The sequence below is a fragment of the Notechis scutatus genome, chromosome 3, assembly GCF_049901735.1.
Source record: "Notechis scutatus isolate UNSWTSFEM ecotype Mainland chromosome 3, rNotScu1.2, whole genome shotgun sequence".
Classification (NCBI taxonomy): domain Eukaryota; kingdom Metazoa; phylum Chordata; class Lepidosauria; order Squamata; family Elapidae; genus Notechis; species Notechis scutatus.
In genome coordinates, this window is record NC_142011.1 from 202,876,873 (window position 1) to 202,901,774 (window position 24,902).

Consider the following 24,902-nt stretch of genomic DNA (forward strand, 5'->3'; position numbering starts at 1 on the left):
ACTCACAAATGATTATTAGAGATCAAACAGTGTTTATGACAGTTTTTATATCTATGTTTTTGCCCTTTTTTGGGGGGGGGGGGGGTGTCTGTGCATTTTGCATGTGCAAAATGACACTTGGGCTAATATAAAAAGGAATCCCTGCAGATTTTACTCCGCTAGTAATTGCCGACTATAGGGGGCAGTGTTCATCTCTGTTTCAAGGCCAGTGTAGCCAGCATGATGTCATGGAACACTGTTACCTTCCCACCAAAGTGGTACCTATTTATCTACTCTCATTCGCATGCTTTCGAATGGCTAGGTTAACAAGAACTGGAGCAAAGATGGGAACTCGCTCGGTGGCATGGCGCTCATGTCTCAAACTCAGGCTGCCGGCTTTCCAGCTGATAAACCAGGCATCTTTACCCCTGAGCCATCACACCACTCTCTTTGTAATAGTTGTGTGTGTATGTCTGTAAAGTAAAGGCCAGAGTGGTCCCAGTTATGATGGGAGCACTCAGGACTGTGACCTCTAAGTTGGGAAACTTGGCTCCAACAGATTTCAGAAATAACGTCAGAGCGCAGAGTTTCAAATAGTTAAAATATTGTGCAAAAACTTTGAACTCCCAGGCCTCTGCAGAGGACCTGAGATTGGGGAAGATGCAGACCACCCAATGGGGTAAGAAGGATTGATTAATTAATGAATTATTTAATAGACTTAAGGGAGTTCTCTTTCTTCTCAAATCAACCACAGTGGCTTTCCTGCAGGTAGCTGACCACCTCCTTCGCCTACTATCAAGCTGATCATATGTTATTCTGTTCACTCTATCCACACCCATTTCTTCTTTCAGTCCTTACCCATGGATGATTTCAGGGACTCTTACCTGTACTAACTAAAGTACTGTTGTTGTACAGCGTTCCCAGGTGAGGTCCGGAGAGGGACAAGAAGGTGTGTAGCTTATTGAGGTAATAACGAAACCTGGGCCGGGTCAGTACCGATCGGATGATCACGTTACCGAGCGAGTGACCAATGAAGCTACAGAAATGAAAACAACACAACTTATACTTGTTTTTGCATAGTTTAAAAATTCCTTTACCCACCGTCTCATTTGATTGTGTGTCAGGCAGAATATCATTCTAGTATCTTCATGCTAAGTTTGTTCAGGCATCTTCAAAGTCTTTAAGATGTCTTTTCCCATATTTCGCCCCATCAGAATTGATTTTCCATTCATGAAGTAAGGGATTTTCTATTCAGGAGGGGTGAACTAACATTCTCTCCTGCTTTCTGACTCTTCTCCCAGCTTCCCCACAGTTTCTCACATAAGGAAAGGATCCTAGTATAGTCCTGTAGCCCATTTCCTTCTTCTTGGCCTTTACCTGATACGTGATATTGATAAATTGTATAGCTGAATATGTTGAATGATTTCATCCAGCAACCGATCTGTCATGGTATCAAAGTCTGCAAATGTATCTGTCTGTGAAAACAAAATGGGGTTGTGGGAGGAAATATTTCCTAAAGTTGGGGTCTCTCCAGACAAGAAGAAACAAGTTTCCAAGATAATAATTGAGGTGAATAAAATTGTACTATATATGCTTTGAGTTTACAATTGACAGAAGAAGAGAAGGAAGAGAAGGAGGAGGAGGAGAAGGAGGAGAAGGTCAGGACCTCCAGGAAGCCAAGTAAAATGATACAGTAGGCCTCACCCAAGGAATGTTAAATTGCACAGATACAATTAATTAAAGGAATTAATGTGGGAAAAACTTCTGTGCACATCTCTGATGTTATCAAATCTGCATTGTGAATCTAATTTGGGAAATCAATTTTATTTGGAGATTGCCTCCAGAAGTTGTGAATGCTCCAACACCGGAAGTTTTTTAAAAGATGTTGGATAACCATTTGTCTGAAGTGGTATAGGGTTTCCTGCCTAGGCAGGGGGTTGGACTAGAAGACCTCCAAGGTCCCTTCCAACTATTCTATTCTGTTCTATTCTAGTATAAATCACCTTTAAGATGAATTTCTTAAAACTTGACACAACTACCCAAGAAAGGCAAGGCAAGGGTAAACCAGTTCCGTAGTGTTGCCAAGTCTTCCTGGACATGAAGTCACCCAGCGTTGAACTCTGCTTGAAAGAGAATTTAACTTTACCTTCCCTAGACACCCGACATGCTAAGAAGCAAGACTGATACATGAAGGCTCAAAATGCAATTTCTTGGTAGAGAAATGGGACATCCTAACTGGTTATTTAAAATATTTAGAGATCCAATTTTCAGCACCTCTGTTCCATGAAAGTGGATCATTAACAAAGACTCCTGATTATTTTTGCTTTGCCTGAATGGATACTAAACGGTTTCCTTTGAATCTTTTCAGTTTTCCCTGATATTTTGAAATGAAAGAATCTGCTGAATTACAGAGGACACAGACAAAATGTGTCGATGTCTATTTCCAGAAGCCAGAGGTCAGCACATAGAGAGAGAGAGAATATATTGTTTCAATTTAACCTATCCTGCTTTCCTATACCTAACTTCTGTGTGTCCTGTTGCTTCTGGCCTTTATATTTCAAGGACGATATATTGTTTATTGTACCCTTCATGGCCATCAGCCTGCCCCATACATGTTAGCTAAGGAGAGGATGTTACAGTTCCTAAAAGCTGAAGGTTGAGGGAACAGAAACTTGAAATAACAATTGCAATTCTCTCTGTTTGGAACACTTTTTTCCCCCCAAACCAAAGCGCTTTGATCAAATTACAGAATAACAGAGTTGAAAGGTACATTTGAGGTCTTCTAATCCAACCCCTGCTCAAACAGAGACTCTATACCATCCTGGATAAAGTTCAATCTCTTCTTAAAAGCTTCCAGTGATAGAGCACCCACAACTTCTAGAAGTAAGCCATTCCACTGATTAATTGTTCTCACTGACAGGATATTTCTGTTTAATTCTAGATTTGAATTCTTGATAAGTTCCATCCTTTACTTCTTGACCTGCCCTCAGGTACATCCCCCTCTTCTCTGTGATAGCACCTCAAATATTGGAACACTGCTACCATGTTCCCCCTAGTCCTTCTTTTCATTAAACATGCCCAATTCCTGCAACCATTCTTCATATATTTTATCCTCCATTTCCCTAATCATCTTTGTTGCTCTTCTCTGCACTCTTTCCAGAGTCTCAACATCGTTAACTAACTGGAGGAAATGGGCAATTGAGACATATGAAATATGAAAAATAAATAAGTATTCTGCTGGGCCTAAGAGCATATTTTCATCTTTAGAAATTGAACATTTAAAGAAGACTGCTATCGTGTCAGCCTTAATCCTTCTCTTCTTCAGACTAGACACACCCAGTTCTCACAACCGTTCTTCGTACGCTTTAGCCTCCAGTCCTTAATAACCTTGGACTTGGTAACATTCAAAAATCAGTTAAAAAACCTTCCATAGTGTACTTGATGTGAGAACCACCATTTAGGTTAACCCTTTAAAAATCAATGGGAGTAAGCAGCCCACAAATGCATGCATCATAAAATAAACTAAAGTTTCTTATGGTAAGAATATGCTGACTTCTTTTAGATGTGGATGAGAACGATCTCCATTATGTCACATGTGATAAGTCTTTTCCAAGTGACAGCATCACGAGCTACTCTCACATTAAGAAGCAATGGGTGGAAACTAATCAAGGAGAGAAGCAATCTAGAACTAAGGAGAAATTTCTGAGTTATAACTTTATAAATTCTTGGGAGTTAATGAGAGATGATGACATTACATATCTGTTTAATTACAAAACAAATCACATGAGTTACAAATGGATATGAATAGGTATATTTTCATAGACCACTTTAGTATCTGTGGAGAAAATATTATTTTGTTTCTTTTTTAGTGTTTGGAGAGGTAAAAAAAAATAGAGCTGGTTCTGATTGCTCTCAAAGGTACATTATTTTGGAGCATTTTAAAATTCTTTAGTGAAACCAGAATCTTGTTCTTCAAAATTGTATGAAAGAAATGGAATATTCTTGGTAGATGGTGCTGCTTATTAAGAATAGCTCATGAAATAAATTATGTTGCTGCTGCCGTGTTAACAAAAAGCAATAAAAAGCACTTAATCAAAGAATTAGGAAGGAGAAAATGCTTGTGAAATGACAGTAATGTTATTAATGCAAATATACTGAAGACGTCCCCAAAATAGTCCAACAGAAATGAAGGAATAACAAATCTGAAATGTTTCAAAATGGAAACTAATACCACACTAATATTTTGCTTTTGCAGAAGTAATTTGTGACCTTTGTGGCAATGTCCATTCAATTTCACTTTTCACCTATACAAAACCCTTCTTTATAAGGTGGAAATGCAGACATCAAGTTTTCAAACAAAACCCCGAAGGATGAATCAAATACCTGGTTCCGTTCTGACATTAGGAAGTCCAGTTTCCCTCCAGGGAGACCCAATTCAATGAAAGTTTTTACCAGCCGAAGATCTGCACTGTTACCTGGAAAACCAAAAAAGTAAAGATTTTGATCCAACTATCCTTTGGGTACATCTTTGTGTCCCTCTATGTCAGGGGTCTTCAAACTTGACAGCTGTAAGGCTCGTGGCCTTCAACTTCCAGAAGTCTTTTCAAGTCTGAAGACCCTTCCTCTATGTAGTCAAGATTGGAATCCTTTACCACGCAGGGTGCAATGGTTGCTCTATTTACTGTATATCTAGTAGTTCATCCTTATGAAGGAAATGGAGAGGCAGTTTGGTGTTAAAGCAAGCTCTCTCTCTCTCTCTCTCTCTCTCTCTCTCTCTCTCTCTCTCTCTCTCTCTCTCTCTCTCTCTGCCTCTCTGGGTCTCTCTCCCTCCCACTCCTCCCCTAGGAAGGAGGCAATGACACACCATTTGGAAAACCATGCCAAAAAAGCTGCAAGGGACTTGTCCACGCAGTTGCCAGGAGATGAAAATTGACTACAAGGAACCTCTCCCCACTCCTCAGGAATTAAAGGACCAGGATTTACCAATTTTTGAACTGCAGTGGACTATGAGTGAAATGTCACGGGCATGCTCAAATAGCACAGGGTCAGCTTGCACATGAAGGGCCAGATGTAGAGAACAACAAGGCAGAGTTGGTGGGTGGAGTTAAGTCGTTATGTTCCCATAAATGGTCTGAATCGAACTCATGTTGAATTGTATTGTCCCTTATCTGGTGCCAGTTTAATACTGAACTTTACTTAACTAGATTCTTGTGTGTAGGGTTGAGTAATAAATTGTCTGAACTGCAACTTAACTGATCCTGACCATTTGCATGGTCCTGACCTTCTGCCTGATGTGCCCCAATAGAAGCAAAGGACTTGGGAGGGGAGCAGTATGAACATCTCTCTCTCTCTTTCTCTCTCTCTCCCTCTCCCTCTCTTTCTCTCTCTCCCTCCCTCCCTCTAACACACACACACACATGTTTGTGTGTGTCTCTGTGTGTTGGGTGGTCTTTTGCCTTACCATCTAGGCCATGGACACAGATCACTAGGTGGATCCCATCTTCCAAATTTTCTTCCTCTTCCTCTGGTGGAAAATATGGGATATCAGAAGCTAGTATGGATAAGTCACTGTATAGAAAGCCTTCAATCTTCAGTTCCTTTTTAAACGTTTCTTTGGCCTGATAGAAACTGGAGAATATACCAATAAATCACAGGCTGAACAATCTGTAGGATGTAACTACTTCGACCATTTGGTTAATTACGATGGATATCTCAGTGGCGGAGAAGCAGGACTGATTTAGTTGTTCAAATCTGAGCGCAAACACCATTCCTTAAATTCCCACATTTATGTGCCCTATCAATTCAGCAATGTCAAGAAACACAGCCTATTTCTGCTCTTGTCTATGATAAATGGAAGCAAGTTATATAAAGGAACCCCACTCCATTTAGGAAGGATACATTGCAGAGAACCCTGGAAAAACCACAAAAGATGAATGAGAGGCACAAGGGTGTAGTGATGTACCCACTGATGCTGTTAAGAAGCTTCTAAAGGGGCACCACCTATATGTTGCATTCCTATTCACATGGATCCTATGGAAAAGTACCATGCTTGATGATCTCATGGTTAAAGATTTTTTTAATGTGTTTCACAACTAAGCTCAATGTTTCTATAAAACCATTGCAAAATAATACTTGAGGATTAGAATTTAGGAAATAGACTTTTCCTACCATTTTTTTCAACAAGAGGAGGGAGGGAGGGAGGGAGGGAGGGAGGGAGGAAGGAAGGAAGGAAGGAAACGTGAGAGAAAAAGGAAGGAAAAAGGGTACTATATGTTTACTTTTAATATCATCTTTAGGATCTGTTACTGTGCAAATGTTCAGCATGTCAATATTTTTATCAAACATATGGAATATGGAATATATGCCTTGATAGTCTCAAGGTTAAACGATTTTTTCTCTGTGTTTCACAACCAGGTGCAATGTTTCTATAAAACCATCACAAAATAATACTTGACTTTTCCTATCATTTTTTTTTCAACTAGAGGAGGGAGGGAAGAAGGAAGGAAGTGTAGAAAGTTAGCACAGAAGGGAGGAAGGAAGGAAGGAAGGAAGGAAGGAAGGAAGGAAGGAAGGAAGGAAGGAAGGAAGGAAGGAAGGAAGGAAGGAAGATACTACATGTTTACATTCTGTATCATCTTTACCACCTTAGGATCTTTACTGTGCAAATGTTCAGCATATCAACACTTTTATAAAACTTTTTTTTTTAAAGTCAATCCTTACTTGAGCATTTGTTCATTGTCTTCTTCTCCCACTTTACTAGCTTCACAAGAGATGACCCCAAAGGACCCTACTGGTTGGTGAGTGATAGGAGAAGTGACCTGCTTGGAGGACAAGACAGTCAGTGGAGGTGTCTCTTTGAGAACCGAAGAAAAGGGCAGACAGGTAGCCGTGCAAGAAACAGATAAATTAACTATCTCCATGGCCTTCTTACTCTCAAGTGCCAAGGTCTCTGGCACCGCAGAATGAAACCCCGTGCTATTTGCTACGATCTTGAGATCTCTTTTTTCCAGCTCAATGTTGCATGAGCCACACTCGGATCGGTTGTCCAGCTCAACTTTCTGTAAATGTGTGACTTCTCTACCACAGGTTATAGTGTTGCTGCTGACCAAAGAGGGAGGAGAGTTCCCCTTGGTGAAGTTCAATTCATATGCCAAGTCTGTTGAGTCTGGATTGGTGTAGCAAAATTCCACCATCTCGTTTTCACAGTGGGAGAAGGCATAAACATCTGTGGCATGCAAATTGTGGTCATGACTCAAGTTTGCATCTTCATGGTAGACATCCAGATTAGAAGCATTCATATCCAAATAATTATTGGCTGTTTCTAAACAGTGATCTTCTCTTTCCTCTGGCAACTGGTATTCCACTTGAGGTAGTGGTCCCCCTGTGGCCTCCAAATTACAGTCATTCTCAGGGAAGCTATTAACACTTCTTTGTAAGTGAGCAGTATTAGAATCAGATTTGGGGTGTTCCATCAAAGCACTGGGCAGCTGAGGTCTTCCATCTCGGCAGGCAGAAATATTTCCCACTGAGACCATTCTGGCATTTCCTATTTCCACATACTGCCCACCTGAGATGTTTTGGTCAGGTTCGGATGTATCCATGACTTCCACAGGTTCCTCAGGACTGCTGATCTGAGGAGCAGAGATTGATTTGGTCAACTTGTTGGGCTCCGCTTCTCTTTCTTCTTCCTCATAAGGCAAGGAGCTGATAGACGTAAGGGAGGCTTGTATGCCATTGGGCAGGCTGGTATTGCTTTCTGTGTGTCCGCCTTCTAGGGAATTCCGGTGGGCTGCATGCCCTTTGATAAGCTGGTGAAGGATCTCTCGGTCCCCAGGCAACTCCAAAGCTTTGCTCTTTGCATCAGACCAGGCCACCGAACTGGGTTCGCTTTCGATTCCCGAGTCTGAAATTATGGATGAAGATCTCTTCATAACCCCCGAGGTTGAGACCTCTTCATGCTTTTTCATGTTATGCTGCTTCAGAGGTGACTTTGACTCTTCAACAACTGTTTTTGGGTTTGTTGGAATGGAGTCGAAATTATGAATTAGGCCAAATGCCCTCTGAGTTTTACTACATTGATCTACCAGTGTCTCAGTGAACATTGGTTTGTCAGAAGCAAGAGTAGATTGACAACAATCCCTTTGAGATGCTTGGCTCAAATGAATCCCATCCACGTGTTTAGGAGGTTCACAATTGCCAGCGTCACACTGAACATTCATAACAAGCATTGATTGATTCTGGTGAGCGGTCTTAAACACTGGGTCCATATCCAAATATGGCACCTCTGTGGCGAGCCTATTGTGGTTTTCTGTAAAGCTCATCGGTCCCTTAAAGTTTTTTGAAGGATCTTTCAGGAGATCTGATGGCAAGCTAGATATAACATTGCTTTCCAGGTCTTTCTGAGTGATGTAGGGCTGGATATTGCTGTCCATTGTATATACCTGAGTCATGGATTGAACCTTGAAATTCTTGCCTGTACAGGAGTCACCTTTTGAATAGCCAAAAGGAAACATCAAATTTCTATTTATCCTATCAGTATGAATAACAAAAGGAATGCTGTCCTCCTTTGCTAAAGCAATATCGTGTGAGGAACGTTCTTCATTTCTGTCAAGGTCCACTTGTGAATTGTCCACTGCAGAAATCATGTAGTTTGACAAAATGTCTAACTGAACTGAAAAGGAAAGAAAAATGGAACCATTAGGCACCCATAATATGACAGCGACAGAGAAAATCTTAATACCAAGCCCAAATGAGATTACTATAAAGATATGTGTCAACTCTGAAGCAAACCTGGCTGAAGCCATCTTGTGCTGCCTCATAGTTGCCATGAAGCCTGAGAGGGGGAAGGGAGGGGGGAAGTAGATAGCTCAGCTACAGTCAAAACCAAAAGTTTTCCCTTGGGAACCAAGGTCATCATAACAGGTGGCTGTTTAAGGAGGAGAGGAGCCTGTCATCCCTCTTCATTGGACAAAGTGACTGGTGACACCTAAGAGGTTGTTTTTTTTTTACTGTTTTAATTAGTGAAAACCATGGGAGCTGTTAGAGTTGGTTTTCACTGGCTGTGCCGATATGATGTATCCAATAAACTTGTTCTTTAAGAAATCTACTGCCTCGGAGTTCTGTTTTCAATGGGTGCATTACTCGGAACCCTGACATTAGAATTTAGATGACCAGCTTTCTCAGTCTAGTGATTTTTGGGTCTGACATTCACATGTCCAAATGTACTTCAGCAATCAATGTCAGATGAGCATAGATTAACTCCAAGATTAACACCAGACCATCAATTAAGAAGCAAAACATACCCAGGTCAAGGAACTGCCAAACAAGCTAACAGTAAATAGCCCAACCAAAGAACCCCTATAACCACTCCCACCAACACTGGCAGAGCAATCTACTAGAATGTAAATTGAGAGCAAATCCCACTTCCTACTAGCACTGATGATGTTGTCTAGTTTGGTAATGAAACGCCTGCAAGAAAACAAGCAAGCTCAGATAGCCCCAAGGACCATTCACTGCCATGTTGGCATACAAAACTGTGAACTGCAACTCACAATTCCCCTCGTTGTGAGCCATGCAAGCTTGAACTGGTATGAGTTGTATTTTAGCTTCTTTTTCCTTGGCTTACATACATGCTAAGCCTTCTTCAGTGTTCTGCAAAATGGCTAACTCTTCTTTAATTTGTCCTGTTTCTCTTTGAAAAAAAAAGATCAAACATCTGCATGTGCTCATTGAAGCACGACTCAGGAGAGAGACTCATTTCTGCCACTTGATCAAATTTTGTTCATGTCTCCTTCACAATGTTTTGTGGATCATCAGATCATTCCTAGGAGGTATAAAAAGTTCCAAGGAGACCCCTACCCCATTGTGAATGAGCAAGAGGTTGTGCGTCCAAAGGCACTTTCCCCAAATTAAAAGGTGGACGCAAGTTTGTGAACCCCTTCCTTACAAATTACAGAAAGAGGACACGATCAGATTAGCTCAGCCATGGACAGAAGATAATATGCCTATATTGTTTTGCACCAACTCAAGGAAGGTTGGGAAAGAATAGGGAAAGGATCAGCTTCAGAAGGAATTCCTGAGATACACAAGGATACCACAGTCAATAAAGAGACTGCCGGCTGTTGAGTTTTGCAAGCATGGTTGTGCAAGAATACAGTTACAGTCCTAACAGTTTCAAAGAAGGCAATTCCAGTTCATGAACGTTACTGGTCCCTGTACAACATCTCTCTCTCTCTCTCTCTCTCTCTCTCTCTCTCTCTCTCTCTCTCTCTCTCTCTCTCTCTCCCTCCCTCCCTCCCTCCCTCTCTCCCTCTCTCTCTCCCTCTCTGTCTTTTCCATCTGTCTGTCTGTCCGTCCGTCCCTCTGTCCCTCCCTCCCTCCTTCTGACATTTTTTCTCACTCTTTGTACAACTATCTTTAATTAAATGAAATTTGGGGATGTAAACAAAAACAAAAAAAAACTTCAAGGCATAAAAAACTAGATCCTATTCCAGGCCCTGTTGACTTTGAACTAAATATTGCTTCTTTTCCCAAGTGGAATAGTGTAATTGCACATAAACCATAATTGCACAAAAAAACCCCAAACTATAATTGCACCTAAAATCATAGTGCAGGAATACAAAAGAAAGCATCCCTGACAGATGGTCGTATAGCGTTCCCATAAACATATCCGGGGAATAGGATCTGGATAATTGCTTCCACTGATGAGCAGCTCTCATTCTTAAAAAAAAAAAAAAAAAAAAATCTTCCCAGTATTAACTTAGAATCTGCTTTCCTGTGACAAAAATCCATGGTTCCATGTCTAGGATGACCGAAAATCTCCTTGCTTCCTTTGGGCAGTGTTTTTCCTTTGTAATCATGCGCAAGATTCCCTGTCAGCTGTTGCCTTATGCTTGCTATGCTTTGTCATGAACTGTGGGGCAGGAGGGATGGAGAGTGGAATGCTTGGGGAAGCAAAAGTAAAGAGGGCACCTCCTTGAGAAGCTGCCTCAAGGCCATCAAGCTGGAAGAAGGAGGGAGCCCCGTACCAAGCTGTGCCTGGACTGACCATTATGAAAATGTCTCACATGGATTTGATTGGTTACAGTGGGTTGGACAGCAAGAGGCACTTAAGGGGGTGGGGAGTAGAACAGAGGGATCTTGGTGTGCAATTCTCAGCTCTGACTAACTATCAGGCTGCCCACAAGTTAAATCTCTAAACAGAAACGATTCTTGGCTCCATTTGTTGAGAAAAGTACAGATCAAGCAGCCTGACATTCCCTATAGACAGGTAGAACCAAGAACATTTCTTCATCAGTACAAATATATTTGTAGCTCAGGGTTGAAATGAGGGGTTCTTGGTGCTCTCTAAGTTTTCTTGTTTTCTTGCAGATGTTTCATTACCCAAACTAGGTAACCTCATCAATGCTAGTAAGGAGTGTTGTTTGTCAGTTTATATCCTGGTGACTTGCTTGTCTATGTGGGTGTGGGGAGGTTTTAGAGATTATTTGGTTGGGCTGTTTGATGTTGGCTTCTTTTGGCAGTTTCTTGACTGGGGAATTGCTTATTTGATGGTTGCTCTGAAGTTAACCTTGGAATTAAACTATGTTGATCTAGCTGCTGAGTCCTGGTGGATAGGTGCTGAAGTCTTTTTTGTTTTCTCTTGGGCTGCTTGATTGCCTCTTTTGCATAGTCTATAGATGTTGCTAATGTCCATGTGTCTATTGATTTGCTCATTTGTCAGAGTGCTAGGCTTCTAGAAGTTCCCTTGCATTTTTGGACTTGGCCTGGTCTAGGATGGTCCTATTTTTCCCAATTGAAACTATGGCTAAATCTGTTTATATGTTGTGAAACTAAAGAATTTTCTTCATGTCTTCTGACCGTCAGACCGACTCTCCATCTCTCTCACACACAATTGGCTTTCTTGTGCACGTGGCTTGACAATTCAGTCTCACAAATAGCAGTTCTTAAGTAACTGCAGCATTTCACAGATCAAAACGGTTCATTCTGTTCATTCATTTTAACAGTGAAAGCTCCCAGAAATGAAAAGGAATTCCTAACCCTGCCCACCTTGATAAGGGAAATCAACATATCGGTCCTCAAAGATAATTGGTAGCGTGCTCCAGTCTCCATCAATGTCCAGGCATTCTACAGGAAGAGGTGGCATGCGGGTCAAATACTCAGAATATCGAACTTCGGTTGAAATCCGGTTGTGATGCTGGATGCTGTTGGGAAAGAGATGGAGAAAATCAAAATGTAACTTTTCATCATCATCGGGGGTTTTTTCCTTCTAATTTTGGGAGAGGAATATTTCCCTCTTCACCTATTAATGATCAATAATCCCATAGTTAATTGTTTCTGAAGATGACAGTTCTATTGGAAGTTAAGAAATGAGTAGAGAGTAACAGGGATGAAGTAATGAGATGAAAAAAAAGGACTTCACACTTTCAGTGGAAGCTCTGCCATCTTTTCCACGGAATGCACATAATTTAGGAACCAATTATAGGAGAAGAACAGGCAAAGTCTGTGGTGGAATCAAGAGAAGAATCAGCCTAGAGTGTCCCAAAGGTTGTTTTCCAAGAGGCAACTGGATTTTCTGGATTTTCTTTGAAGACAATTTGCTTCTCATCCAAGAAGCTTCTTCAGCTCTGCCTGGATAGTGGGGAATGGAAGGATTTATGCTCTTTGCAGACAAAACTGGTCATTTCCATTCTTTTAGAGAGTTGTTGAGGCCACTTGGAGGTTTGTCTCTGTCCTCAGTGTCACCTGAGTGGTGGTAATGGATATGGAGTCTTCTTGGGACTGTTGAAAGGACTGTGTTGTAGACTGGAGATAGATGGTGTTATATTCCTTCCCCTCTTTTGAGAGAGAGCTGTTCAGTTTTGACATAGATGGACTCTTTGACCAGCAGCTCTCTCTGTCCAAAATGTGGGCTTTGCTGTCTTCAAAAGAGTGGGATTTGCCTTTTAAATGCAGATGGACTTCTGAATCTAGTCCTGATGGGTTTGTTCTCCCATGTTATGCCATGCCTTTATGAAGTGGTTGTTTTGTTTCCCCTATGTACAGATCTGACCATTATACTGCATATACCATATCTCTCAACAGAAAGGGGGATGGGATATGACATCATCTATCTCCAGTCTACAACACAGTCCTTTCAAGAGTTCCAAGAAGTCTCCATACCTATTTGCACTACTCAGGTGACCCTGACAACACAGATAAACCCCCAAGTGGCCTCAATGACTTTCTAAAAGAGTGCAAATGATCAGCTGTCTGCAAGGAGTATAAATCCTTCCATTCTCCAACATCCAGTCAGAGCTGAAGAAGCTTCTTGGATGAGAAGTGAAACATCTTCAAAGGAAAACCAGAAAGTCCAGTTGCCTCTTGAAAAAAGCACCTTTGGGACAACCATGACCTGGATGACTAAGAATCTCCATAGACAGTCAACCTAGAGTTATTATGTTCCCACAAATGGTCCTACCTCTCTTGAATTCCATTGACCCTTACCTAGCTCAAATTTAGTGCTGACTTTTAGTTGAGCAGATTCTTGGCATGCACAATAAATCAGCTTAACTGGCATTTAATGTGTGGTCCTGATTCTTATTGCCTGGTATCAATAGCTTAATTTAAAGCAGAGATAACTAACATTTGGGCTGGCTAAGCATTATGTTTAGTATTTTTGGAGGGGGGATGAAATGTAGATTCAAATGATTTTTCACTTGTTTTTGTTCTTTAAATATTACATCTAAGGCAGGGGTGTCAAACTCACATCATCACTGTGGCATTATGTGATGAATCGGGACTTTTTTCCCCTTTGCTAAACCAGGCATGGGCATGGCCAGTACATGATGCATCTGGCCCATGGGATGGGAGTTTGACAGTCCTGGTCTAAGGTAGGGCTTCAGAGCAATGTTTAAATAATGTCTACCCCAAATTGTAGAACATTTCAGGTTCAGCTATAAGGAGCTTCTCTTGAACCTTCGCTGTGTCCCCTCTTCAGTTTATTCTTTTTAAATCAGACCAAATAGGTACCAATTGTGCAAAAGTTTCCAAAATTTACCCCCATGTCCCATTAAACAATCAATGAATCTTATATTATAGAATGTGGAGCTTGGTGGTGACTATCTCAAGAGAAAGCCATAGAGAAAAGAAATACAAGTCTCTATAGCATCTCTCACTTTGATCCCTCTGTCCAACAGCTCTTCAAGGCATCATTCACCACTCATCATTCCCTTGTTTGCCCTCAACCATGAAGTGAAGATGGAAAGAGGAGAACTTCACACATTCAGTGGAAGCTTTACCCCGAACCAGTTATTCTCCCTTAGATGCAAAACCAAAATTAAGTCACGAGGGCCTTCTCTGTTTCAATAAAGGACAATATTTATAGCTCAGGATAGAAATGAGGGATCCTTGGTGCTCTCCGAGCTTGGTTATTTTCTCACAGACATTACCCAAACTAGATAACATCAACATCATTAATCATTGGGTAATGAAATATCTGCAATAAAACAACCAAGCTCAGAGAGCATAAAAGATCTCTTCTGTGTTTCTTAAAACCTCTTGCAACAATTCTCCCTTAGAAAAAATAAAGAACATTAATATTTAATATGGGGGTGGAAGAGGAGGAGGAGGGGGGAGGGGAAGGGGAAGGGGAAGAAGAGATGTGATATGGTAAAAAGACAGTGAAAATTACATACAGGCTCTCCTGGAAAGTTGTTGCAGCACATTTTTGATGCTCCGCATAAAAGAAGGCCTCCGAAAATCTCTTCACCTAGTGGAGAAACATATAGCAATGCATATCACTTCAAAGCAAGCTGTCCTGTCTCATGCAACTAATCCACCTAGAATCAGAGTCAAATGTTGTTGTCACTTGCCTCTCTGTCTTTTTTTGATTAAAAAATAAATAAACAAACCCACTTAGCTAAATTATTCTGATGGAATCAGTCTTTAACCTGACTTGAGTTCAAAACCATATTGAATAAATGAACCACATAGATGCTACGAAGGATAAACACACTGTCCATTATTTAAATAAATTAATTAATCTGATGAATGTTGTCACCCCTTTTAAACTTTGCACTATTGAATTTTCCCAGTTGGCATTGAAATAATAGAACAATTTCTGTTAAGCAATGCGTTTGATCAAGAGTAATAATGTATTAATATTTTAATAAAATTTAGTTACCAATAACAGAAAGAGCACAGCTTTGTAAGAAACCTAAAGGAAATGGACTCTCAAGTTTGTATGTACAAAGCAATCCCATAATAGCTCAAAATTAACACCATACACTTCAACCTGATTTCATATCACTTTCTGCTTCTAAGTTGGGCACATCAGAGTTCTGCAAGGTTACCCTTAGAGTGTGATGCTCTTGTACAAGGAATGTTGTGATGTCAGGATGTAGGGTTACAATTGCCAAAAATTGGGTCCACATGGCTAGAAGGTGGGAGCAGAGCCATCCAAGGTCTTTGCTGATCTGCTCTGCTATCTCTTCTGAATTATTCAGCATCTAGAAGGATGAAAGACAATGTCAAGAACAGCTAGCGACAAAGATAATACAACAACATATTGACTTAAAACCTAAAATATTCCTGTTGGGGATCTTACCTGAAACCTATAGTAAAGAGAAAGTACATTTGATTATTCATGTATTAACTGCAGCTAGAATTGTATGCTCAAAATTAGAAAAGCAATGAAATTCCTACTGATGAAAATGTGATCAGAAAAATATTAGAATGTGCAGAAATAAATAGATTAACACTTGCAATTAAAGAGAAGGAGCAAACTGACCATTGTAAGATATGGGAACTATTTTATCGATGGCTGGAGAAAAAATATGAAAGCTAGAAATAGCTAATAAATTAGTGAAATATAGAAAATATGTTAATAGAATTAAACATATTAAGAAGAGGAGTGTTATAGTAATAGAGATATTATGTATATCAACAAGATAAGAATAAGATAAGAATAGAGAATTAATACCAAAGTAATGAACATGGATATAATTTTTAATTGTTATTGCACAAGATATTTGTACCCAGATGACACACTGTTAAATGGAATATGAATTGTATGTACTTTAAATAAAATTTTAAAGAAAATTATAAGAAGAAAGAAAGAAAAGCTAGTGACAAGCTCAGGGTTCAAAACACTTTAACAGACTTTAATGGGCTCTGTCCAACAAAATGAAATTGAATGTGGAGAAAAGCAAAATTTGCCTACACTTAGGCAGGTAAACCAAAGATAACATGTACAGATTAGCTGAAACCTGGCTCAGAAATAGTAACTGTGAGAGGCACCTTGGAGTCCTAGTGGACGATCACTTAATATGAGCCAGCTGTGTGTGTCAGTGGCCAAAAAAGCTAATACAATCCTTGGTTGTATAAACAGAGGCAGTATAAACAGAGGCTTCACTCCGAGAAGCACAAAGCCGAAGACACAAGCCTGAACATGATGAATGAGACTTCATCGAAACGTTGCCTATATACTTCCAATTTTACGCGGGAGAAAACCCGAATAACCAAAGATCCACATACAAACACCCGCGAAAACCTCAGAAAACAAATGTATATGTATATGTATATACTGTATATATTTGTTTTTGATTAGGGCTAATTCCGTTCTTTTCATCAAGATGAAGAAAAACCATTCTGGCACAGCAATAGGCTGCCCCAAATTTAAATCTGAAACCACTGTAAAAGTCTGACTCACAGACGGACACAATACAGAAGCCTGATGATGGCAGATGAGATTCTGCTGAAGCGTTGCTACAACTTTAAAAGAACTACAATGACGTGGAAAATACCCAAACCAAGCCGACACCATACATGTGAGTACCGCGAAAACTTAAGAAAACAAATATATATATATATATATATATATATATATATATATATATATATATATATATATATGGATCTTTGGTTATTCGGGTTTTCTCCCGCGTAAGATTGGAAGTATCTAGGCAACGTTTCGATGAAGTCTCATTCATCATCTTCAGGCTTGTGTCATTCTGCACAAACAGAAAAATATCCACCATCCTAAGAAACCCTAAAGACAAAATCGAGTTAGAAAACCAAGGAGTATACGAAATCCCGTGCACCGTCTGCCCCACCACATACATTGGACAAACTAACAGAAGAATAAGTGCACGCATTGAAGAACATAAGAACTCAATCAAAAAAGAAGAACCGACCTCTTCCCTGGTCCAACACCTCAAAGCCACAGGACATGAGATTGACTTTAAAAATACCAGAACTATCGCCAAAACCGAACACTTCAACAACAGAATAATCAGAGAAGCCATAGAGATAGAAAAACGCCCACACAGCATGAATAAAAGAGATGACACCTCCCGCCTACCAGCCATTTGGAAACCCGCCCTCATGAACAGATGAGTACCTAACATGAAGAATGACACCAGACCCACACCCACCAGGGCCACACAAGATGCCACCACCACACTTCCACGTAAAAAGCAGACTCACACCCACACAAAAGATGAGACACGACCACGGACCAGAAGCTGCACTGCAGCTGCATCACTACCCACTTCAAACCCCTCCGAGCCATACATGAAGCGAACGGACCCCCACCATGAAGATGCGGCACGACCACGAACTCGAAGCCAAACAGCAAGATCACAGCTCACCAGCTCAAATCCCCAAGCAACTAAGACTAACCTGAGCAGAACCAAGCCCCCACCTGAACAGAACACACCTCCAGCCAATCAGAACACGGCCAACCGCCCAACCAATCAGAACACAGCCAAACCCCCAACCAATGAGAACACACCCTCACCCAATCAGAACACAGCCAAGCCCCCACCCAATCAAGTCACACCCCCTCTAGCAGTTAAAAGGAAGAAGCAGCTGCAAGCTCACATCACTCTGAGAAGCACAGAGCAGAAGACACAAGCCTGAAGATGATGAATGAGACTTCATCGAAACGTTGCCTAGATACTTCCAATCTTACGCGGGAGAAAACCCGAATAACCAAAGACACACACACACACACACACACACACACACACACACACCATGTAGCCAATGATCTACATCTTCAATCCAGGAAGCACCAATGGTCATCACAGCTATATATTTGTCCCTGCTGCTGTTGTATCATTAAAAACATTTTGTGATCCCTAATTAGCTAGGATCACACCAGGAACCACCTGCTTATTCTGCAAAATGCGTCTGCGAAGCTCATAGAATGAAGGATAAGTACAAGCATATGTTTTGCTTTCTTTTCATTTTTGAGAGAGGAAAAATTATTAAGGTACTATATCCAGAGAAAATATTTGAGTAATGTTTGTAGGTGAATACTCATCACAGTCTCATGTAATCATGGGTGGGATTCAAATTTTTTAACACCCCCTCCCCCCGCATGCCCCTTTTTGCCTCCTGGGCCTCAGGGAAGCCTCCTGGGTAAAGCAGTAAGACAGCGATGGAGATCCCAGCACAGCTGATCATTGGAACAGCTGATTGTCGGGAGGAGGAAAAATATACCATAAGGAGTGACTGGTTGGGGAGGACGCAGTCAGCAATGTCAAGCATGCATGGCATGCTAAGGACTGATTAGTTGGAGAGGGGAGGGCTGGATGGAGAGGGGAGGGGAGGGACCAGCCAGGGGAATGATTTGCCGGTTGTCCAAACTGCACACAATCATAACAACCAGGTCTATAGAACCAGTCTGAACCGGTAGAATCCCACCCCTGCATGTTATACAAAATCCTATACAAAATGATGATGATGATCATCATCATAATGAAGACAATGGTGAAGATGATGATGGTGATCACAATATACAAAATAAGAATGAACAATCATGTTCACCCTCATCATCAAATTCTAAAGCCTACCGTAGATGTTATAGAATATCTTTCCAAGCTGGTCACACTATCCAAATTGGGTCCTAAGAATAATAGAAAACTTCCAGGCTTCTATATTTCTACTTTCATAAATTCCTTTTTAAAAGGAATTTGTGGGAAAAAATCAGCCACGAGCCAAAATATTGCTTTGCTGATTAATTGAGTGAATTAGGTGGCATGGCGGGTGCAAAATATTTATGGAAGGTGGGAAAAAAATGTGCTATTCAACATCTCCACACTTCCTCCATGGTTGTTCACAAGGCCTGTAGTTACAACAACAGAAAAGTGACTTAAGGTTCAGGGTCAAATTGGTGTATAAGAGATTCAAACAGACCTCCTATATCCTAATCTCTTTCCCAGGAATATTCAAACTTTAAGAATAGTTGGAAAGAAACCTTGGAAGTCCTCTAATCCAATTTCCTGCTCAAGCAGGAAATCCTATAACATACTGGACAATGGCTGTCCAGTCTCTTCTTAAAAACCTCCAGTGATGGAACATCCATAACTTCTGGAGGCAAGCTGTTCCATTGGTTGATTGTTCTCATCATTAGGAAATTTCTCCTTAGTACTATGTTGCTTCTCTCCTTGGTTAGTTTCCATTCATTGTTTCTTGTCTTGCCTTTTGATCTTTGGAAAATAGTTTGATCCCCTCATCTTTGTAGGAGTCCCTCAAATATTGGAACACTACTATTATGTCACCCCTAGTCCTTCTTTTCATTAGATTAGACATATCCAATTGCTGTAACCATTTTTATATGTTTTAGCCTGCAGCCCCCTAATAATCTTTGTAACTCTTTTCTGCATTATTTCGAGAGTCTCAATATCTTTTTTTATAATATGGTGACCAAACTGGATGCAGTACTCTAAGTGGGGTCTTATTAAGGCTTTATAAAGCAGTACTAATACTTCAGGTGATCTTTATTCTATCCCTATGTTAATGCAACCTAGTATTGAATTGGCATTTTTAACTGCTGCCACACACTTCTGGTTCATAAAAGGAAATAAATTGGACCACACTAAAAATAAACCCTTGTAAAGTTTGTGTTAAAACTGATAGGACACAGCTTATTGTATTTTTGCATTTGACGTTAACACTACTTCCAAGTGTTGGAGAAATACCTGCAGGTCTTCAGAAAGTTGCGATAGTGTCTGTTCCACCACAAGATCTTCTAAAAATAAAAAAGGAAGAATAGGAAAATTGATTAGGTGAGGCATATACCTTGAACAAAGACACAAGAAACAGGAAAATCATTGTCAAATCTTGTCAAAGCACAATCAGGGAATCGGAGAAACTATAAGATTCTTTGTAGATAAAAATCGTGCAAATTAGAAATGCATTCGTTCTTTTTTTTTTTTCCCCATCAGCAAAGTAGATGCATTTGGCTGATCAGAAAAGGTTAAGGAGTTTCTGACTTATTTAGTCAGAAACAAACAAATCTCAGGGAAGAAAAAAAAAATCAGTGGCAAACCGCTTCCACGTTGTTCCCAGGGAAACTGCACAGTGCAGAAAGCAAGCTTGGTTTCTGAGGATCTTCATTTTTATCATTTGCTTAAACTTTAAAACTTGATTATAAAATGCACACCGAAGCAATAGCATCACGCCTTAAGAGGGGATTTCCTGCTTCGAAATCAGAACATACGAGGCCAGAGAGAGAGAGAGAAGGGGAGATATAATCACTAAAGATGACATACTTGATATTCAGATAACATACTTTGGTTTAGATCTGACAGCTTCTTAACCATTGCCAAATAAGACGTCAAAATGTTGCCTTTGAAAAATGCACAACTCCCTGCATAATTAAGAGTAGAATCGAAGGTCATTTTTCACAGGAACACTTGAAAGAACATGAATATGCTACCTCTGTGTATGGTTACCTCTGTGTAATATGTTACCTCTGTGTATGGTTCTACCTATAATCAATTGGGGAGTGGCCTCCCAAAAATGAGCAGACATAAAAACGTCTTCCTTAACATCTACAATCTCAATATCAGGTATCATATTGATATCTTGATATGTAGAAATGTCAACTATCTATTCATTCCAGGATAAATAATTTAGAGCTTTGGTAGTGATTTAATTTAATTTATTCAATTATTCACTTTGAAAGACACACTACAACCACTTCAGTTAACAGTGGTTTACCTTACTTAAACACACAAACATGCCTGTTTCTAAGCGGGCTAAGAAAAATCAAATTATAGAAGAAGAAAAAAAAACCTGTCAGATATGACTCTTATATTTTTCCAGGATTAACAGGCATGTCATGAGTCACTCTCTGATATTACATAAACCTCTGGGGGAAAAATATCAGTCAAGAAATTGTATGCAACATCGTTTTATTCAATTATCCCATTAAAACAAAACACTGAAAATAGATTTTTCCCAATCAATTAACTGAATTAAACAAACAAAGAGATAAGGTACTGGGAAAGGAGGTAGTCCTCGACTTACTCACAAAAGTGTGCATTAAATTTCTGTTGCTAAGCAGGACAGTTGTTAAGTGAGTTTTGCCTCATTTTAGGACCATTCTTGCCACCGTTGTTAAGTGAATCACTGCAGTTCTTAAGTGAGCAACAGGGCTGTTAAGTAAATCTGACTTCCCCATTGCTTAGCAAAAAGGTGATCACCTAACCTTGGGATGCTGCAACCGTCATAAATATGAACCAGTGGCCTAGAATTCATGATCGTGATGGTCATAAATGTGAAAAAATGGTCATCAGTCACTTTTTTCAGTGTCGTTATAACTTGGAATTGTCACAAAATGAATGATCATTAGTCAAGGACTACCTGTAGCATAGGGATGTGGTGGCTCAGTGGCTAAGATGCTGAGCTTGTCGATCAGAAAGGTTGGCAGATCGGTGGTTCGAATCCCTAGCACCACGTAACGGAGTGAGCTCCTGTTACTTGTCCGAGCTTCTGCCAACCTAGCAGTTTGAAAGCATGTAAAAATGCAAGTAGAAAAATAGGGACCACTTTGGTGGGAAGGTAACAGCATTCTGTGCGCCTTTGGCGTTTAGTCATGCTAGCCACATGACCATGGAGACGTCTTCGGGCGGTGCTGGTTCTTCAGCTTTGTAATGGAGATGAGCATCGCCCCCTAGAGCCGGAAACGACTAGCACGTATGTGTGAGGGGAACCTTTACCTTTTACCTGTAGTATACCTGCATTAGGGTTTATGAACTAAGGATGATGAAGTAATATTTTAAGGGCGAATGCACCCTGAGCTTTATAAAATAGAAAAGCTAATATTCTCCTTTGACTGCAGCCAATAAAGCGACTTGAGCCAAGACAACAAATGAAATGGAGATTTGCATTGTAGGAATGGATTTAAGATTATTAAAATAGTAGGAATGGGTTGTAAACCAGGGAAGAAACTGAGTGTTGGGTTTGTCATCTTCAGTATATTTTGCTTCGCTGGCATTTGCCATAGAATGCAAGGGGAGGGGAAGAAGATTGGGAAGGAAACCTGGCCAGTGGTGGGATTCCAAATATTTTCCTCCTGGTTCTATGAGAGCACGATTTGTGCACTCATGCGTGCTTTTTGCACAGGCGTGACCTAATGCGCTCTTTGCGCGCACACGTAGCACTCAAACACTGCCCTCGGTATCAGCGCTGGTGACCTCCGCTGTTTTTTTACCTCAGCTGAGGTGCAGCAATCCGCTCTGCCACGTGGATCAGCTGAGGTAAACAACAAGGAATTGTCAACTAAAAAGATACTCCTTTGCTCTTTTTAGCTGCCAGAAAAAAAGGAGTGGGGGAAAACAAGGCCTTCTTGAAATGCCTAGATAATCACCCCGGTAGCCCAAAGTTGTTGGAGCATAAGAAGGTTATTGGAGAGCATGATGGATGACTCTTGGAGGTGGATGTGTCCCATTGGAGAAGTCATATCCAGGGGGTGGTGGGAAGACCAGGGTCAAGGGGGAAATGTATGATGTAATTTAGTATCGGCTGTACCCAGCCATGCACCAACATGGCAACCTCTAATAAATCAATTTTCTTTTCTCTGAGATGCGGCTAGAGACTTTTTTTTTTTTTTTGAAAATTTTATTTGGGTTTTCACAAAAACAAAAATTCAAATAAAACATCTTTCTGAAAAAATAGCATGGTCCCAGGTTATCACTTCTTCATACAGACACAAAACTCAATTTCATGCTCATTTTTATATTCTATTCCATATCTTATTACCATTTTATATTTTCTACATAATTTTCCCCCTCTTCTAATTATCTCAACTTTGTTTTGATTATCTCAATTCAAATCATTATATTTATACTTTTGTCTGTCATGTTACAATTTCACATTATCTTTTCTTATTAAACAAATTGTTCCCTGTAGTTACCAATTAGAGTATGACACCTTTATATCCTTTAATTTTATCCATTCAAGCTCTTATTTAAGCTTCAATGTATAGCTTTAAGATTATAGCATTCAATATAATACATAACTTCCAATCAAATTCTGCTTGGTACATTCTTAAAATAGACACTATATTCTTAAAAAGAAAAATATATATATATATATATAAATAAATATATATCCATTAATTCAATATCTATCATTAATATGCATTAAAATCTTAACATCTTTAACATTTCTTTTCAATTGAATATCATACTTCCTTAGGAACATTTATAAACTTTCCATGATTAAGATTTTTTCCCCATATTTCTCACATATTTTTATAAATCATTACTAATAATTAAAAATGTTCCCTTTTAATTCTCTCAATCATTTTAATTCATTCATTTATTAACAAACATACTGCATTACAATAAATATTTTATCCATCATCATATTTTCTAAAGTTATTTCTATTTGTAATATAACAAAGCTATCAATTTATCATTACCTTTGCATTAAAATCCCTTTACAATTAAATTTTTTCATTGATATTATCTGTAAACAAACTTATGGTTACAATCCTTATATCTTTTCCCTGTTTCTCCATTTCTTATAAATCATTACTAATAATTAAAAATGTTCCCTTTTAATTCTCTCAATCATTTTAATTCATTTTATTTATTAACAAACATCCCACTGCATTACAATAAATATTTTATCCATCATCATTTCTAAAGTTATTTCTATTTGTAATATAACAAAGCCTCTTCTGTACCTTTGCAGAATCCCCTTTTACAATTAAATTTTCACCCATTATCTCTAAACAAACTTATGGTTACAATCCTTACATCTTTTCCCTGTTTCTCCATTTCTTGTTTCTGTCTTTTAAACTTCTTTTCCTTGCCTTCTTTCCCCTCTTCTTCTCCCCCCTTTTACCCCCTCCTCTCTCTACTTTCTCTCATCTGTAATCCCCTCTTCTGTTGCTTTCTAATATTATACTTATCTTTCAAATTGTTCTTCTACTTTTTGGTTGTTTTTCTAATCTTAAACCTTTCATTCTCTTTCCCCCTTCTTCCCCCCACTTAAGATTATTTTATCATTAAAGATGGCTTCTTCTTTGTCCCAATATTCTTGTTCTGCAAGTGTTTCTTGTTTCTTCTCATAGTTCCAGATCTCCATTTCTAAGAATTGAAACACGAAGCCAAAAGAACTTCTCCTTTCTTGTGCGTCTTCTTTCCATTTTTTAAGTTCTGTTTTCAGTTCTTCTAAGAGTGATACCATTTTAAAAACTTTTAAACAACCACTCAGTTAATTTTAGTCATCTAGATGCAAAAGCCAAAAATCACCAAGTAATCCAAATAATCCAAGGCTGTTTCTACTTGCTTCTTTTTTCCACTTTCTCTTCCTGGGGTACTATTATTTTGTTACCAAGTTTCCATTAAAATGTATCTTTAAGGAATCTTGTTAAAATTTCACTGTAAGTTCCTTTTAATTACAGTTCCATTCCTTAATTCCAGGCAGTCTCCTCCATTTTTCCAGATCCCACCCTTCTATTCTTTTTTTTTCTCCTTTCCAGCTTTTAAAAACTTTTAAATGTCCAGAAATCTTTATTTATCCCTTTGACTTTTATTTTCAGCTTAGGTGCCTATTAATGTCAAAGTGGATTTTTTTTTCAGTTTCTTGCTTAAGTCTCTTAGCTGCCAGTATAAAGAAGGGAAGAAAAAAAAAACTAA

At 39.5% G+C, this 24,902-nt stretch overlaps 1 protein-coding gene across 1 annotated transcript in view; it reads right to left on the bottom strand.

Annotated features, from left to right (window-relative positions):
* FAM135B (family with sequence similarity 135 member B) overlaps positions 1-24,902 on the bottom strand; it is a 163,465-nt gene that overhangs the window by 6,111 nt on the left and 132,452 nt on the right. Inside the window, exons 9-17 of the mRNA XM_087962221.1 lie at positions 19,947-19,996; positions 15,312-15,467; positions 14,655-14,728; positions 12,028-12,182; positions 6,700-8,650; positions 5,441-5,607; positions 4,363-4,454; positions 1,357-1,454; positions 864-1,015 (exon numbers count right to left, since the gene is read on the bottom strand). Coding sequence (XP_087818347.1) covers positions 864-1,015; positions 1,357-1,454; positions 4,363-4,454; positions 5,441-5,607; positions 6,700-8,650; positions 12,028-12,182; positions 14,655-14,728; positions 15,312-15,467; positions 19,947-19,996 — 2,895 coding nt within the window. The remainder of the gene's footprint in view (positions 1-863; positions 1,016-1,356; positions 1,455-4,362; positions 4,455-5,440; positions 5,608-6,699; positions 8,651-12,027; positions 12,183-14,654; positions 14,729-15,311; positions 15,468-19,946; positions 19,997-24,902) is intronic.